This window comes from Leguminivora glycinivorella, chromosome Z, assembly GCF_023078275.1.
Source record: "Leguminivora glycinivorella isolate SPB_JAAS2020 chromosome Z, LegGlyc_1.1, whole genome shotgun sequence".
NCBI classification, from domain to species: domain Eukaryota; kingdom Metazoa; phylum Arthropoda; class Insecta; order Lepidoptera; family Tortricidae; genus Leguminivora; species Leguminivora glycinivorella.
Genome location: NC_062998.1, coordinates 41,808,513 through 41,825,771, shown reverse-complemented (window position 1 = coordinate 41,825,771; position 17,259 = coordinate 41,808,513). Strand labels below are relative to the sequence as shown.

The 17,259-nt window shown below is 36.6% G+C and overlaps 1 protein-coding gene across 1 annotated transcript; it reads right to left on the bottom strand.

Annotated features, from left to right (window-relative positions):
• Window positions 1–480: 480 nt before the first annotated feature.
• On the bottom strand, window positions 481–5,999 carry LOC125241416. The gene is made up of 5 exons (XM_048149893.1): window positions 5,655–5,999; window positions 5,400–5,512; window positions 4,987–5,112; window positions 3,891–4,017; window positions 481–687 (listed from the first exon to the last, which is right to left on the bottom strand). Exons 1-5 carry the CDS (start codon window positions 5,667–5,669, stop codon window positions 613–615), a joined length of 456 nt encoding a protein of 151 aa, XP_048005850.1. The 5' UTR covers window positions 5,670–5,999; the 3' UTR covers window positions 481–612.
• Window positions 6,000–17,259: the final 11,260 nt, after the last annotated feature.

Here is a 17,259-nt window from a genome sequence, read left to right as displayed (position 1 = left end):
CCTACACTCGGCGTCAAAATACAACTTTGCCCCCTTGTATAACAAATAACTATTTTATGTTTGTTCCACGATATCTCAGTCGTTACTGGACCGATATTATACATATAAATATATTCATAGAAAATATCCATGACTCAGGAACAAAAATCTGTGTACATCACACAAATAAATTCGAACCTGGCACCGCGGCTAAGCAGGCAGGGGTCACTACACGCTAGGCCAGACTGGTCGTCTTAGTTACTAAATAGCTATAATATACCTAATCTAGTAGATTTCTTGAAAAATATTTATATTTCGTCCATCTCTAATGATTAATGAATATAAATAGCGATTAAGCGAGCGATAGTGAGCGAAGTGAAACTAGGCACTACTTATACAATTTAACTGTAACTTCTTTTGAAAACGAAAAGTGTATGACATCATTGTACTCGATAACGAGTACCTCACGAAGAATGTCAGTGGAAATTATATAAAAACACGTTTAAGATAAAAGGCAATTTAATCAGACAATTTTAATATTCATTAATAAGGTACATCATTAAGGCAAATTCACACTGACATAAAATAAAATAAAATAAAAAACACACACATTAAAATGACTCAGTCTTCGATTTATTCTGCTTCGGCAGATGTACTCAAGTCTCCAACGTCAATGCCGGTATCATCGGCGTTATCTTGAACTAATTCCTGAAATGGTAATAAAGATTAGTTTACGTGACATTTCAGTTTATGTATGTATGTATGTAAACACTTTATTGTACATAAGACAATTAGGACATGGAAATACAGTATAGTTTATTCAGATAATTTACGGGTTTATGTTCACACTAGCTTTTTCCCGCGGCTTCGCTCGCGTTAGAAAGAGACAAAAGTAGCCTATGTCACTCTCCATCCCTCCAACTACCTCCACTTAAAAAATCACGTCAATTTGCCGCTCCGTTTTGCCGTGTAAGACGGACAATTAAACAGACACACACACTTTCCCATTTATAATATTAAGTATTAAGTATGGATATATAGGACATACTTCGAACAACCTTTACTAATGGGACCAACAACCACATCGCAAAAAAAATGTCGATAGCCAAAACATTTTTGTTGTCCTAAGGCACCCCAGAGGTACAAAGGGCCTTCACAAGCTCGCGCCACGACTTCCTATCTTCAGCGACCCTTGTGGCCTCGCTCCAGCTCAAACCAGCCGCTCGTAGCTCATTTTCGACGGACCGCTTCCATGAGTGGACAGGGCGCCCGGGGCCACGGCTTACGTTCTGCGGTTTTCAGTCGAAAGCAATGCTCGCGTTATTTCTTTCCCCTCTCCGAAGAGTGTGTCCAATCCATCTCCGTTTTCGTGTCGCGATTTCCTCGTCAATGGGTGTTTGCTGTCATATTATACTCCACAGGTCTAGATTTCGGATAGTATTTAGCCAGAAAACGCGAAGGATCGACCTTAGGGACTTGTTGACAAATACTTGGAGCTTTTTCGTTAGGCCCTTTGTCACTCTCCACGTTTCGCAGCCAAACAGCAGCCAAAACATTGTGTAGGATAAATTCATTTTTAGCATAATCTGGCCAGTATGAGGAGGTTAACAGTTAGGGGGCGTCCATTAATCGCGTCATACGTTTTTGGCTTATTTTAGACCCCCCCTTCCCCCATGGTGATCTTTGGTGATATTTTCAGGACCCCCTCCCCCCCTGGCCAATATGACGTGTAATTTTTTGGCAACTTAAGTAGACTTTTTTCCAACCCACGAATCAACCAAATCTTGGCGCGAAATTCAAATTTTCTATGAGAATTAAACCTTTGGCCCCTCATTTTTAAGGTTCCGTACCTCAAAAAGGAAACCACTGAACCGAAACAACTGAACCAATTAACTTGTTTGGCACACATATGTAAACTTGTGAACCAAAGACGGGCATGTAATTTAAATAAAATAAAAAACAACTATAGGGGCCACTTTTGGGGAGTAAAAGTAAAAATTAGAAATCAAAGTTTTTTGAAATAGTTTTTTAGCGTGTAACATATCAAATGAAAGAGCGTTAATTGGGCCCCACTTTTTTTTTATTTGGAATTTTTTATCTGCTTTTCACTTAGAATCGCGAGCTCTTTCAATCCTAATAGGAGTAAAAAGTGTCCCAAGGTTTTTCTCTATTCCGTTACCATTTTTTCATACATTTTGTATGGCGGTAACGGACTGGAAGGTCTAAAAAAAAAGGAAATCTTGGGACATTTTTAGGGTTCCGTAGTCAACTAGGAACCCTTAGGGACAGGCCACACTTAAGAGACGCATGTCCTGAGGTGCGGAACGGACGTCCGCGCCCCGCCGCCTGGGGGCGCGTCTTACGTGACTTACGTCCTTCCTATACAAAATGTACTGAGGAGACGTTTTTTGAATTACATTCAGGCGGCGTGGTGGAGACGTCCGTTGCGCGCCGCAAGACATGCGTCTTATGAGTGTGGATGGTAGCTTATAGTTTCGCCATGTCTATCTGTCCGTCCGTCCGTCCGTCCGCGGATAATCTCAGTGACCGTTAGCACTAGAAAGCTTAAGCTTAAGAAAATTTGGTACCAATATGTATGTCAATCACGCCGACAAAGTGGTAAAATAAAAAGTTGAAAAAAATGTTTTGTTTGGGTACCCCCCCCCCCCCCCACGTGTAAAGTGGGGACTGATATTTTTTTTTTCATTCCAATCCCAACGTGTGATATATTGTTGGATAGGTATTTAAAAATGAATAAGGGTTTACTAAAATCGTTTTTTGATAATATTAATATTTTCGGAAATAATCGCTCCTAAAGGAAAAAAATGTGGGGGACACAACCCCCTCTAACTTTTGAACCATATGTTTAAAAAATATGAAAAAAATCACAAAAGTAGAACTTTATAAAGACTTTCTAGGAAAATTATTTTGAACTTAATAGGTTCAGTAGTTTTTGAGAAAAATACTTAAACTACGGAACCCTACACTGAGCGTGGCCCGACACGCTCTTGGCCGGTTTTTTCTCCTATTACGATCAAAAAGACCTCGCGATTCTAAATATGAATCGCGTAAAAAATACCCATGTTACAAAAAAAGTGGGGTGGACAACATTGAAAAAAATGGCCCTTATACGTACATACATACAATCACGCCTGTATCCAATAAAGGGGTAGGCAGAGCACATGAAACTACTTAAGCTTCAGGGCCACTGTTGGCAAATAAGAAAAATTAAACACTCTTGGCAAACTAAAAAAATCTTTAAGAATTAAAAATAACCAACTGCACACAGCTCTTTTTTTCTCACTTGATGGTCTCATCGGAACAACAGCGCTGGAAGTCACCAGCAACACGCTGAGATGAGGCCATTTCGTGGCACTTCATTCCTTTCTGTTTGTGTTGTAATGTGTAATTAACTAATTAATCTTGACTGTGTTCACGAATAAATTATATTATATTTTTATTATGTTCTCTTTGCACTGCACAACGCAAGTTCTTACTGTAAAAGTTGTTATAAAAATAGCTCAAATGTTTTTTTCTTTACGTTAGTGTAACAAAAAAATACACGTGATATGTTCCTAACCCCCCCACCCCCCATGGTGATATTTGGTGATTTTTTCATGACCCCCTCCCCCCCCTATGCAGTATGACGCGATTAATGGACGCCCCCTTATTAGAAAGGGGACAGGAACTACACCCTTAATCATCCATAGGTACTAATGTGTGTGTCTGTTTGTGTGTCCGTCTTTCACGGCAAAACGGAGCGACGTATTGACGTGATTTTTTAAGTGGAGATAGTTGAAGGGTAGGAGAGTGACATAGGCTACTTTTTGGCTCTTTCTAACGTGAGCGAAGCCGCGGGAAAAAGCTAGTATTTTATAAATTGGACAGTCAATATTAATAATTATACTCACTTTAAAAACATCTACAAAGCTGTTAGCTTCCTCAAGTAAAGTTTTGTATTGATCATTTTCTATGGATAATGATTCATATAATTTACACAACCGCTCGTTTTCGCCTAAAGCCTCTTCCAAGGCCACACTGAAACAATAAAATGTATTAAAATAATAAAAACATTAAATATTGACTATCAAAATAAGAATACTGTCACACTGGAATACTCAATACTTAGGCTGATGATCATGAAGCAAAGACATATATAATTCCGTATAGACAGATAAAGTCTAAGAAAAAACGTACCTCAGTATCATACAGAAAAAGGTACAGCCTAGATGGCATCACACCTTTGGGGTATGCTCAGCTATATGGCGCTAATATTAATATTTGACATTTTAACACATATCAAGCTAAGAATATGGGCCAAATTGTCAAGGTTCAAAAGTTTTAAAGCTGTGTCAAGAGATGGCAGTCTATGCACTGTGATTACACATTTTACTTCAATAGTAACTCTCTATAATACTCAATCCTCTTTGTCATAAAGTAATGAAAATAATGATGTCAAAAATATACTTCTATTCTAACACTAGATGCGTTGCATGTTTTTTTTTGCTGTGAAAATTCTAGATTCTTAAAACTTGTTAATTTGACTGCCTGATTGAGAATGATTTAGTAGTGTTTGAAACGTCGGGACGAATTGTAAATTCATTATACACAATATAATCCGTTTCCATAATGCACATAATAACTTTAATATTACAAAATAAAAACTAAACTAAAATTACACTAAAAATAAACGACGTACAAACTAATATTAAAAACAAACAACTTAAAAATATAAACAATTTAAACTAAAAGACCGCTCCCAGCCGTTCCTGATGCAAAAGTGCCCATAACGCTCACTGCATTCCCGCGTTGGATTACAATGGAAAGCTTTTGCACCAGGAACGACTCGGAGCGGGGGTCCTCTCCTTTTTGTCTAAGTCGACGGCCCAGTTCGCGCACGAAACGCTTCGCGTCTGCACCCCAGCACCCTAGTTTCATTTCATGAGTAACTAAAGGTAACCAAAGACAATATTAATATTATCTGTTGCTTATGTTCATAGTTCTTACCGCCTCTTTTCCGCTACATTTTGCCAGAAATGTTCACTAGGGACATCACTTGAAATATCTTCTTCCGTAATCCATGTGCTGTTTACTTGTGTAGATTTGGATACTTTTTTCTTATTATCATTGTCTCTGTAAACATAGTAATAAGACTGACAACTGTGAAATGTTGAAGACACTACATAGGTTTTACCAAGCTCTTGTTCTGAGAATCGGCTTAATACAGTCATGGTGGTACAGGGTCCATTCAATGCCATATATGGTAAATAATCTTGCCAAATTTGGAAAGTTACACCGGGGAGGCTACTTCTCTTTACATATTGCGGCAATCACTTGGTCTGTGGTCAATTGTCAATTCCAAATGCTCATGGCAGTCATGGTCTTTGGGCCTAAGTATTGTTTAATGTAAACTTACGTACCTAGAGTGAAAGTAGTCCAAGAGGTTATTTTTAGTTTTCCCAGTTTTCAGTGGAACTCCAGTATGCCTATTGATATTGTGTAACGCAGTGAGACCTTGACAAGGCCTTGATTCCTGTAACCATGTTATAGATTTTAATCAAAATAAAAAAACAAAATTGTCCCATTATTTTATAACGAGATCATTTTATGAAAGAATGGGCATAATCGAAGTGTAATTTTAGTAAGCATAATAAATGAACAACACATATACATACCTCAGATTCTCCCATTTCTGAAGCTCCTTATTAAATACCAATAAATACTGTGACTTTTACAGAAGTGTAAGTTAAACAATGGTAGTTAAATTAACCGCTTATCAATTCATTCAACTGTTTTAGTTTAAATTTTGTTGCTGAGATTGTATTTTGTTATCGTCCGTTACACCAAACAATACACCCAGTGTTGTCACATACAATTTGAACAAAATGGTAGACCAGGGTGAAAAAATAGGTAGAAACTGGTAGAATTAGAAACGAAAAATAGGTAGATCTACCTGTTTTAATACCATCTAAGGTAAGTCCAGTTTTAATGATTAAAAATGCTTCTAAACTATTAAAAATATATTTTTTCTACTAGGGCTGGTCACACTTGGTATAGTAGGAGCCCTGTTTTTTGATTCCCGCCAAAAGTCATTTATTAAAAATATATTTTTCTACTCCCGAACTGTTATTCGTCATTTACAGGGTCGCATAGATCTTTAAAACCCTACATAAAAGTCTATTCCCAAAGCCAGCGTCTGCCGGCTTTCGGCGCATGCGCGCAGTATCGAAAAAACTGAAAACGCATTGTTTGGCTCTGTAACCATGGCAACGCATTGTTATAACGATACCGCGTTCGTGTGTTATTCAAGAAAACAGTAAAAAACTAAGTGCATGGTCGTAGAAAAAGTATTGTATGCAACGGTGTTTAACTGAGTCAAAAAATACTCGTGGCGTCTTAATAACAATTTTCGGCTTCGCCTCAAATTGTTACCCACGCCACTCGTCTTTTTTGACCCCCTTTAAACGCCTGTTGCATAAAATACTATTATTGGTTTACTTGGTGAGTTCTTTATGGTGTTTATACATGTTTTTGTTAAAATATTTTAAACACAAGCTAGCGTCTCCGAGAGCTGCCACTGTCAGGCTGTCAGAAGTGTCAGTGTCATGTCATTGTCAAATGACACTGTCACTGTCACTACCAGGCTGTCAGTGTCAAAACTGTCAAACATCAAGATTTTCAAGCTGACAGCCACAGATTATTCACTAAACACGTTCCGATTTAAGTAAAATGCTGTAATTATAAGACAGGTAAAACTTAATTTCGTAACACGCATGGAGAATTTTCTACAATAGTAATATTTTAGAAAATAGGTAGATTTAGGACCGAAATAGGTAGACAGGTAGACGGGAGGCAAAATAGGTAGATCTACTACCTATAAATAGGTAGATGTGACAACACTGAACGACGGAGATATCGTGGAACAAACATAAAAAAAAACAGACGAATTGAGAACCGTCGTTCCTTGAGAGATTTGAGGCGGCGGTTAATAAAATACAGACGATTAGAGAACCACCTTCTTTTGAGATATTTGAGGCGGCGGTTAAAAAATTGACACGAAACTGAATACAGAACCTCCTCCTTCTACCCAAAGAAGTCGGTTAAAAAATCTGATAAATTATTGTAGTTAATATCAACGCATTTTTTCCAAGCTATACAAACTCAAACGTTCATATCGATCGTTCATAACGATAAGTTGTCATCCCAACAATACGACTCATAGACAATCTAGACTTCATAATGTCAGGAGTTTTTGATGTCATCCGTTCGTAATTACAATGTGTGTGTGTGGATTGAGTGAGCACCTTCCGAAAATAAAAAAAAATATGCTGATCATTTAGTAAAAGTTCTAAAACAATTGTAAAACGAATCTCTGAATTTGTAAAAAGATAAATCAAAAGATACAGCCATTAACATGTGCTCACTCAGTTCTCACAAACTACCAACGAAAACAGTGAATATATTCATTTAACATATAATATTTATATACTAACATTTAGTAAAAAATAGGCCAACCTACCTCTATAAATATTAGATCACCTAGTGACGTATTAAATTTTTTACAAATAGTTTCTTATGCTCACTCAATCCAAACACTTTTGAAAAGCCGAATTTTGATGAAAAACATAAGATTTAGACCGCTATTATATGTGTATAGTTTAGTAAAAGTGAAATGGGAATTTGTAAAATACAAAACAAACCACTAACGTGTCAGGTTTTTTTATAATAAATTTTTGTAAGTGCTCACTCAGTCCACACGTTTTGAGAAAGTTAAAAATGTAAATATCTTACGATTTGTAGCACCTAAGACACTCGAAAGTACTTCAACATTTAGTAAAAATTTTTACTAAATATCCACCATCTAATATTTTATATTCGTTGTCTGATTTTAAAGATATTCAGACATAACTTTTCTCATACAAATGTATCAAGTAGGGTGACCACACTATGTCGGCTCCTGATTTTCCCCACCTTCCCATTGTCATATTGAGATTGGGGAGTTTCGTTCAATTTTGATAATAGTTCACCGGATTTGTAAGTGGGAGCGAGAAAAGAATAACTATTTCTCGCTCCCACTTACAAATCCGGTACGCTCATCTGTTAGCGCGATTAGATTACCAGGTTCTGGTTTCTTACTAGTGAAGTATTATATTCTTTGTTTCTTATCAATTATCATTCATGTCCTTCTTAATGCATGCATGTCGATATGGTTATTATCCTGACGTCGATAAAAATTACACAATACACATCATCACTAGGCCAAGAACATAACCTAAAACAGTTTGCAGATGGATAATTAATATGGTATTAGTTTAATATTATCAAAATTGAACGAACGAAACTCCCCAATCTCAATATGACAATGGGAAGGTGGGGAAAATCAGGAGCCGACATAGTGTAGTCACCCTACATGATACATTTGTATGAGAAAAGTTATGTCTGAATATCTTTAAAACCAGACAACGAATATAAAATATTAGATGGTGGATATTTAGTAAAAATTTTTACTAAATGTTGAAGTACTTTCGAGTGTCTTAGGTGCTACAAATCGTAAGATATTTACATTTTTAACTTTCTCAAAACGTGTGGACTGAGTGAGCACTTACAAAAATTTATTATAAAAAAACCTGACACGTTAGTGGTTCGTTTTGTATTTTACAAATTCCCGTTTCACTTTTACTAAACTATACACATATAATAGCGGTCTAAATCTTATGTTTTTCATCAAAATTCGGCTTTTCAAAAGTGTGTGGATTGAGTGAGCATAAGAAACTATTTGTAAAAAATTAAATACGTCACTAGGTGATCTAATATTTATAGAGGTAGGTTGGCCTATTTTTTACTAAATGTTAGTATATAAATATTATATGTTAAATGAATATATTCACTGTTTTCGTTGGTAGTTTGTGAGAACTGAGTGAGCACATGTTAATGGCTGTATCTTTTGATTTATCTTTTTACAAATTCAGAGATTCGTTTTACAATTGTTTTAGAACTTTTACTAAATGATCAGCATATTTTTTTTTATTTTCGGAAGGTGCTCACTCAATCCACACACACACAATTACAATTACTGATGAAAATCGTTTTAGAAATGATATGTTTCTGTGGTTTTTTGATTGATTTCAACACTTTGTGAGTTTTTTAAGTGTATAATAACATTTTAGTGATGGTTAATTAAGCTCGGAACACACTACGCGGACGTCCGTCGTAAATCGACCGCGGACGGGAATCTGGACAATGGAAATACACGTAGCCGTGCAAACTATCGGTCGACGGACGTGGACGTGGCCTTGAGCGCGTGGACGTCCGATCGAAATCTGGCTCGCCGGATGTTTTGTTCCGTGCACACTGATCGGTCGCGGTCGCGGTCGTTTTACGACGGACGTCCGCGTAGTATGTTCCTAGCTTTAATGTGTAATTCCAGAGAAAAGTGAGATAATGTTTTCCAGCAGTGTTTGTTTACTATATTGGACAAGTAAAGCTAGGAACACACTACGCGGACGTCCGTCGTGAATCGACCGCGGACGGGAATCTGGACAATGACATTACACATAACCGTGCAAACTATCGGTCGACGGACGCGGACGTGGCCTTGAGCGCATGGACGTCCGATTGAAATCTGGCTCTCTGGATGTTTTGTTCCGTGCACACTGATAGGTCGCGGTCGCGGTCGTTTTACGACGGACGTCCGCGTAGTGTGTTCCTAGCTTAAGCCTGTATAGGGTATAGCAATGTATGCACAAACACCCACCAAACACCAAATGTCAAATATGACAGCACCATGACAGCACTGACACTGACAGCGTCAAAATAATTGCGCGCTTGCTTCATTCACTATGCACTATTCACAAATACTATACTCCAATTGCTAATTCGAGTCCAAAAAAACTACGACAGATACGTCAATGTCACAGCTGTCAATGTCACTTATGTCACTGTCAAAATACTTTTCATGTTATTGATACCTGAAGTGATACAAGCGCAATACCAACTTTACAACTAAAAATCACGGAAAAAAAGAAAAAAAATCGAGCGACCTAGTATTTATGTAAATAATAAAAGACTATTACCTAAATATATAAATCAAAGGATTGAAATACATAATAAATAATTTATCTTGGCGTGTGTTTTTATAAAAAAGGATTATACTATTTTACAAACATTTTATTGCAGTGGCAACATCGTAGTAGTTTTTTAGGACTCGAATTAGCAATTGGAGTATTATATATACTATAATACGTGCAGCTTCTGACGTTTCCCATACATTGGAACGGCAACAATTTTACTAGCGCCATCTAGCGGTACGAGTTGATCAAAGTAGTTGTTCAGACTTTTATTTTAGTAAATTAAAATAGAAAATGCTATTACTTGATCTACTTTAACATTTTTAGACGGAATAAAACAAAAAAATAAGAATATGTGACTTTTTTTAATTTTATACTGTATGAAACTAAACTATTTCGATCAACTCATGCTGCTAGGATTTTTTTTTTTTTTTTTTTTTTTTTTAATTTATGGCCTGGATGCGAGTCCTTTAAGCCAAGTCTTTGTTTTATTATGTTTAAAGCACTTCATTTAAACAGTTTTATGGCATATTATGCACTAATAATTTGTTTTCAAACACTTCACTTGTTTAAATCTTCAGCGAGGTATTTTTAATATACTTGTACAACGGAACGTAACTGTCAACGTTTTTGAGAATGTCGGCAAGGCGGCGGGGGACATTATTATTAAACACTTCACTTAATTCACTTGCGAGGATAAGTCTTTCAAATGCAAACACTTGACATTTAAATATAAGGTGCTCCACATCTGCAATACTACCATTCTGGCAGTGAGGACATGTACCATCGGCTATTATTGAAAATCTGGCTAAGTGCGCTGGTGCACGATTGTGACCAAACCTTAATCTGTTTATGGTGGTTATAAAACTTCGACTTCCCATCTTCATCTTCTCATACCAAGGTTTTCCAGGTAATTCAGATTGAATACTAGCATACCATCTTCCTTTTGTTTCCCTGTCTCTGGTCCATAATTCCATCCATATATCAACAACATCAGTTTTAACAGAGGCCTGACAATCCGTCAGGGGAACTCTTGTGGCACATCTAACATCCAATTCATGGATCCCTGAGTAAGCAGCTTTGTCAGCAATTTCATTCCCTGTTATACCAGTGTGGGAAGGAATCCACATAAAATTTATATGTACATTATCATTTTTGAACTGTAATAGCATCATTTTAATTTTGTACAAAATGAAGTTATCCTTGTAATGCAACTGATTATTTTGCAATCCATAAATTAAGCTAAGTGAATCAGTAAAAATAAAGAAATGTTTATATTCTGACACTCTCATTATAACTTTCAGGGCCTCAAATACTGCATAAGCTTCAGCTGTGAATATGGAACATAAATCGTGCAACCTAAAGCTCTGTACAAATTTAGTTTGCGGATCATACACTGCACTTCGCACATGAGATTCAGTTTTACTACCATCTGTGTAAAGTTTGTAATAATTAGGAATTAGCGATAAGAAATTTAGGAAGTCAGTATTATTATTGATAGACTTTGTACATACGGTTATGTTTATAACTTTACTATTAAAATTATCTTCATAACATGGCCAAATTTCATTTTTATATACATTAGAAAATTTAGCTTCCACCTGTAAGAGTATTGTTGTTAGCTTAGGGAGTTGGGGATGACTCTTTATTCTTTTAATTATACTCTGATTGTTTTTAGCATATATCTTAATTAAATATCTGTAAGCTAACAGCACCCATCTGACTGGTAGAGGCATTGTTTTGGTCTCTACTTCCATTGCTCTTATTGGGGTTGAACACATTGCCCCTGATATTATTCGCATTGCTTTATTTTGAATTATTTCTAACTTATGTGTATGACAGGTATTCATATGTACAAGAAAACTATAGTCGAAATGACTTCTGACAAGGGTTTTATATAGTAAAGACAGTACTTGAGGGTCAGCACCCCAAGATATACCTGCAAGACATCTCATAACATTTAAACCTTTAACGGAATTAGACATTATATGTTTAGCATGTAAACTAAAATTTAAATGATTATCTATGACTACACCTAAAAATTTATGGGATGGAACTTCTCTAATTATCTCATTATTATATACAATATTTACATTTGATGTATCTTTGCTCAATATTAATAACTTGCTTTTGTCTGGATTTATTTTTAAATGTAAGTAATTGTTGTAATAAACATAAAGTTGATTGAACGCATCATTAATATGAGCTTTAGCTACATCTAAATTTGAATTAATAGAATATATTACAAGATCATCTGCAAATTGCAGTATATTAACATTAGAAGTATTTACAAATGAGTTAATCTCACTAGTGTATAAATTATACAATAGAGGAGACAGCGTTGCTCCTTGCATAGTGCCTTTGAAGACTTGTCGTGGTCCGTGTAATATGTTATTAAATTTAACATACAGCTCTCTATTATCTAAGAAATTAAAAATCCATTCGCAAAGTTTTCCTGGGATATTAAAATTGGACAGAACTTTTACTAAAATTGTAGGGTCAACATTATCAAATGCCCCTTGTACATCTAAAAATATGCAAACAGCATGTGACTTGTTGTAATTTGCTAGTTTTAAATCGGAGATAAGAGATATGAAGCTGTCAGAACAGCTTCTACCTCGTCGAAATCCATTTTGAAATGAAGGCAATATGTTGTTGGCCTCCACATACCAATCAAGTCTAGTTTTAATCATATTCTCAAAAACTTTACCTACACATGAAGATAAGGAGATTGGTCTATACGAATTTGCCTCACTAGGTGGTTTGTCTGGTTTTAAAATAGGTATTACACACTGTGTTTTCCAGGATTGAGGTATTTTCCTTGTAACCAAAGTAAATTCATGACTCTTAATAAAACTTTTTGACCGTTAATATGTAGTTTTTTTATAAGAAAATATGGTATATCATCTAAGCCTGGGGTAGTATTTTTCCTAGATTTCAAACTTCTAACAAATTCTTCCCAAGTAAAAGGTTGAATAAGATACCTAGACTGATCATTATCGTTGTTCATTTCGAAAAACTTTCTAAAGACCTACAATCGTTATTATTACCTTGACTAAGTTTATTTAAAAATGGTTCTATAAATTCATCGTTTTTATTTACCTGCTTAGATTTTAGTCCTTTAAAACGTTTAATATTATTCCAAATTAACCCAATTGGTGTACATCTATTTAAAGTTCCACAAAAACTACGCCAACTATTAGTCTTTTCCTCAGATATTGTTCGTTTTTTAAGAGCAACGAGTTTTTTGTAAGTTATATAGTTTTCTAAGGATGGATTAGACCTGTAATATTTTAATGCCTCATAGGCTTTAATGACACTGTCCTGACATTTTTCATTCCACCAGGGAACCGGTGGTCTGCTAATGAAATTATTAGTTCTAACAAATTTTGGAATACACTGTATTTTTAATAGGTTGAGTTCAGAAATAAATTTCTCATATGACTCTATAGGATCATTGTCATTTAAAGGAAAATTAGAGAAAACCTCTTCTGAAAGCTCTTTATACTTATCCCAATCAGCTTTAGCATATATAAATTTATCTGTCGGTTCACTTACTTGATACTTTTCAAGAGAGGTCTGCATACTAATTATAGTAGGATAGTGATAGCTACCCATAGGGTCATCATGGACTTTCCACTCACAATGAGGTGCTAGACTTGCACTGCAGAAGCTAACATCGATCGCTGAAGGATTTCGATTGGGGTAAGTTACAGTTGTTGGATTTCCATTGTTTAAAATACACAAGTCTAAGTCACTAATAATGTCAAACAAAGTGTTACCCCTCGGTTGATTAGAAACGCAGCCAAACGCTGCATGATGTGCATTAAAATCTCCTGAAACTATTATGGGTGTTGGTAATTTCTCAATTATGTGTTGAAGTCTATTTAGCCTTATGCGTGGACGGTTTGGAGGACAGTACACGCATAAAACTGATAAAGGTCCTCGGTTAGTCATGATTGAGATCGCTATATTTTGAATACTCTCATAAAAATCGGTCTGTATAAAAGTATGTTTATATATATTTTTAACCAGTATAGCGACTCCGCCGCGACCATTATCAGCATATTTGCAGAAAATATTATATCCAGGTATCCTAAAAGCAGTAGTTGGTTTTAACCATGTTTCATTAAGAAGACAAACATCTATATTATTATCTTTTAAGAAATTGATTAGCAAGGGTTTTTTATTTATAGCTGATTGAATATTAAATTGTGCAATTTTAAAAAGTGAAAGATCCATTATTGAATATTCTTAATAAACATTTCTTCAATTGAATGTTTAGTGATTGGGAGGGAATCGGTCTTATTTGCTAACTCTATGAGAGTGGTCACAACTGCATTCATTAAGACGTCGTTTTGTAGCAATTCCTTTTTTATATCAAACGTTGGTGTTTCTGCTGGTGAAGCTGTAGAAGGAACATTAGTTTGGGATTGTGGTTTAGCAGGTTTCGATTTATTTGTCTTGTCAGTCAGTTTTTTGTCTATTATCGCCGGGAATTCTACTTTACGAGTTTCAGCTTTAGAAGCATAAGAGATGTTTGCCTTCTTATCCATTATTTTTTTAAGCTTTATTGGACAAGCTTTTGAAATTGCCAAGTGAGGGCCGCTACAATTGGCACAGCATAACTCGGTTGGTTTATCGCACTCCTTATAGAAGTGGTCGCCTGAGCAAATGGAGCAACGCTGCTTTCCGTTACAAACTTTTGCCGCGTGATTGAATTTAAAACATTTAAAGCATTGCAGTAACGGAGGGACATATTCAAATACACGGTACGAGAACAAGTCGTACTGTACGTCATCTGGTAAAACATTTGATAGGAATGTTATGCTCACAGTCTGTAGGGGAATACGGTCCTGTCCAACTTTTTTTGTGAATCGCCGTATTGCGATTATTTCATATATTGAGCTTAACTTTGTGTACAAGTCCTTGTTTGAAATGTTGGTCGGTACAAATCTTATTATGCCAGTTTTTTCAATTTGGGTTGCCGGAATGTACGCCTTCATATTATATTTAGCCAAAAAGGCGTTGTTGTTTAAGAAATTATTAGCAGTGTTATATTGTTTAAAAACAACTGCGATTTTGTTTGCATTTACACGCTGTATTGCCGTGACACCTTTGATATCCGTCGTGAAGATGTGATTTAAGAAAATTGGGCTTTTATTTCCCAATTTTTCTTTCGGGTCCTGTTGTTCAACGAACACTTTAAACTCTACTTTTCCCGAGTTTTCAGGGTACAGTCTTTTATAGTCCGGTTTAAAATATGGTAAGTACGCATTGTTCAATTGCTCACCCCCGCCGCCATCGTCCGCGCCGCTGCCGCCCGAGCCGTCGATTTTGGAGCGTTTTAGGGTGGGCGGGTTTGTCCCGCCCCCCTCCTCGCCTTTCATTCTTAACACAATACCTATATATTTATTTACAACTTTACATACAGTATATACAAATTAAGCTATTAAAACTCAATAAATTATAATTTTAAAGATTGGAGCGAAAATTTTCCGACTACTTTTTTCAAATTCCCGCCAAAGACCCCATGCTGCTAGGAGCGCTAGTGTGCATGTTGCCAACTTTGGCACCAAGCTGCACGTATTGCCAACTTTGGCACCAAGCTGCACGTATCAAGCTAGGAACACACTACGCGGACGTCCGTCGTGAATCGACCGCGGACGGGAATCTGGACAATGACATTACACATAACCGTGCAAACTATCGGTCGACGGACGCGGACGTGGCCTTGAGCGCACGGACGTCCGATCGAAATCTGGCTCTCTGGATGTTTTGTTCCGTGCACACTGATAGGTCGCGGTCCCGGTCGTTTTGCGACGGACGTCCGCGTAGTATGTTCCTAGCTTTAACCTATTCACTAGGGATCCCGAGATTTCATAATATTTTTTGATTTTTGTCACAGAATCGTCAGTGTTGCCAGTTCGGAGATTTTCCTCCGATTTTCGGAGAATTTTAGCCTCTAGCGGAGAATTGGCGGAGATCAGGTACGATCGGAGAATTTCGGAGATTATGAAAAGGTCCCTAATTTTTTAAAGTTAAACCGCTCGGAAAACCTGAATGCATGAATTAAATATTTCAAATATTCTCAATGTTCTGTGCATTTCTGATATAAAAGCGTTAAGTAATAAAAAGTATGTATTCACTATAAACATTTTTTTTGTTTATAGACGGTCAACCAAATCTTGGCAGTAAAAAAGCCGGCCAATTAGTAAAATGTATCCTAAACATTGAAGTTGGAGGAATGGAATCATCGAGGAACTGCTGGCGTCCACTAGGCTCGCCGAGTCGAGCCTCGTTAGTTCGTTTTCTGCATTTCTTATGAGACCGCGTCCATTAAAGCGGAGGCGGAAACAGCCGCGTCGAGTCGCATTCAAAATGTATGAGGACTCGATGTGATGCGGCTTGATTCCGCCTTAGGCCGGCAACAGACAGTCTTAGGCACGCCACAGACAGTCTGAAAAATTCATAATCTGAATTTGGATTTGTATGCAACCTGTCAGTTCAATTTGACAGATTTGTCAGTTTGAACTGACAAGTTTTATACAAATCCAAATTCAGATTATGAATTTTTCAGACTGTCTGTGCTGTGGCCTGCTTTATGAAATCAGATCTAGTGCACGGATTTCCATACAATTCACAACTGTCCGTCTTAGTTTTTAAGATTATGTTTTTTTTCTGATCGATCTGACAAATTGCGAATAATCTTAATTTTCAATGCACTCGATCTGATTTCATAATATTTTGATTTTTTAAGATTATGAAATGAAGACTGTATGCAAACTGTCAGTTCAAACGGACACTGACAGATCTGTCAGTGTCAGTTAGCATACAAATCTTTTTTCAGATTATGATTTTTTCAGACTGTCTGACTGTTTCCGGCCTTAGTAGATGCCAGGCTTAAGACGGAATCGAACTGTGTCGAATCGAGTTCTCATACAATCGAATGCGATTCGACGCGTCGCTGATGGACGCTATTTCATAAGAAATGCAGAAAGAAGCTTAGAGGGTGCGCTCACGGGCGACTTTTCGAAGTGACTTTTTTGTCGCGACCATGGGCTAGTATGAAAGTGCGCTCATGAAGCAACGCAACTTTTCATACAAATACGTAGGTCGCCGAGCAACTTTGTCGGCCGTGGGCGCGCACCCTGAATAGATAATATGTTGTAAATAAATAAAAAAAATATTTTTTTTAGCTCTGTCGGTGACA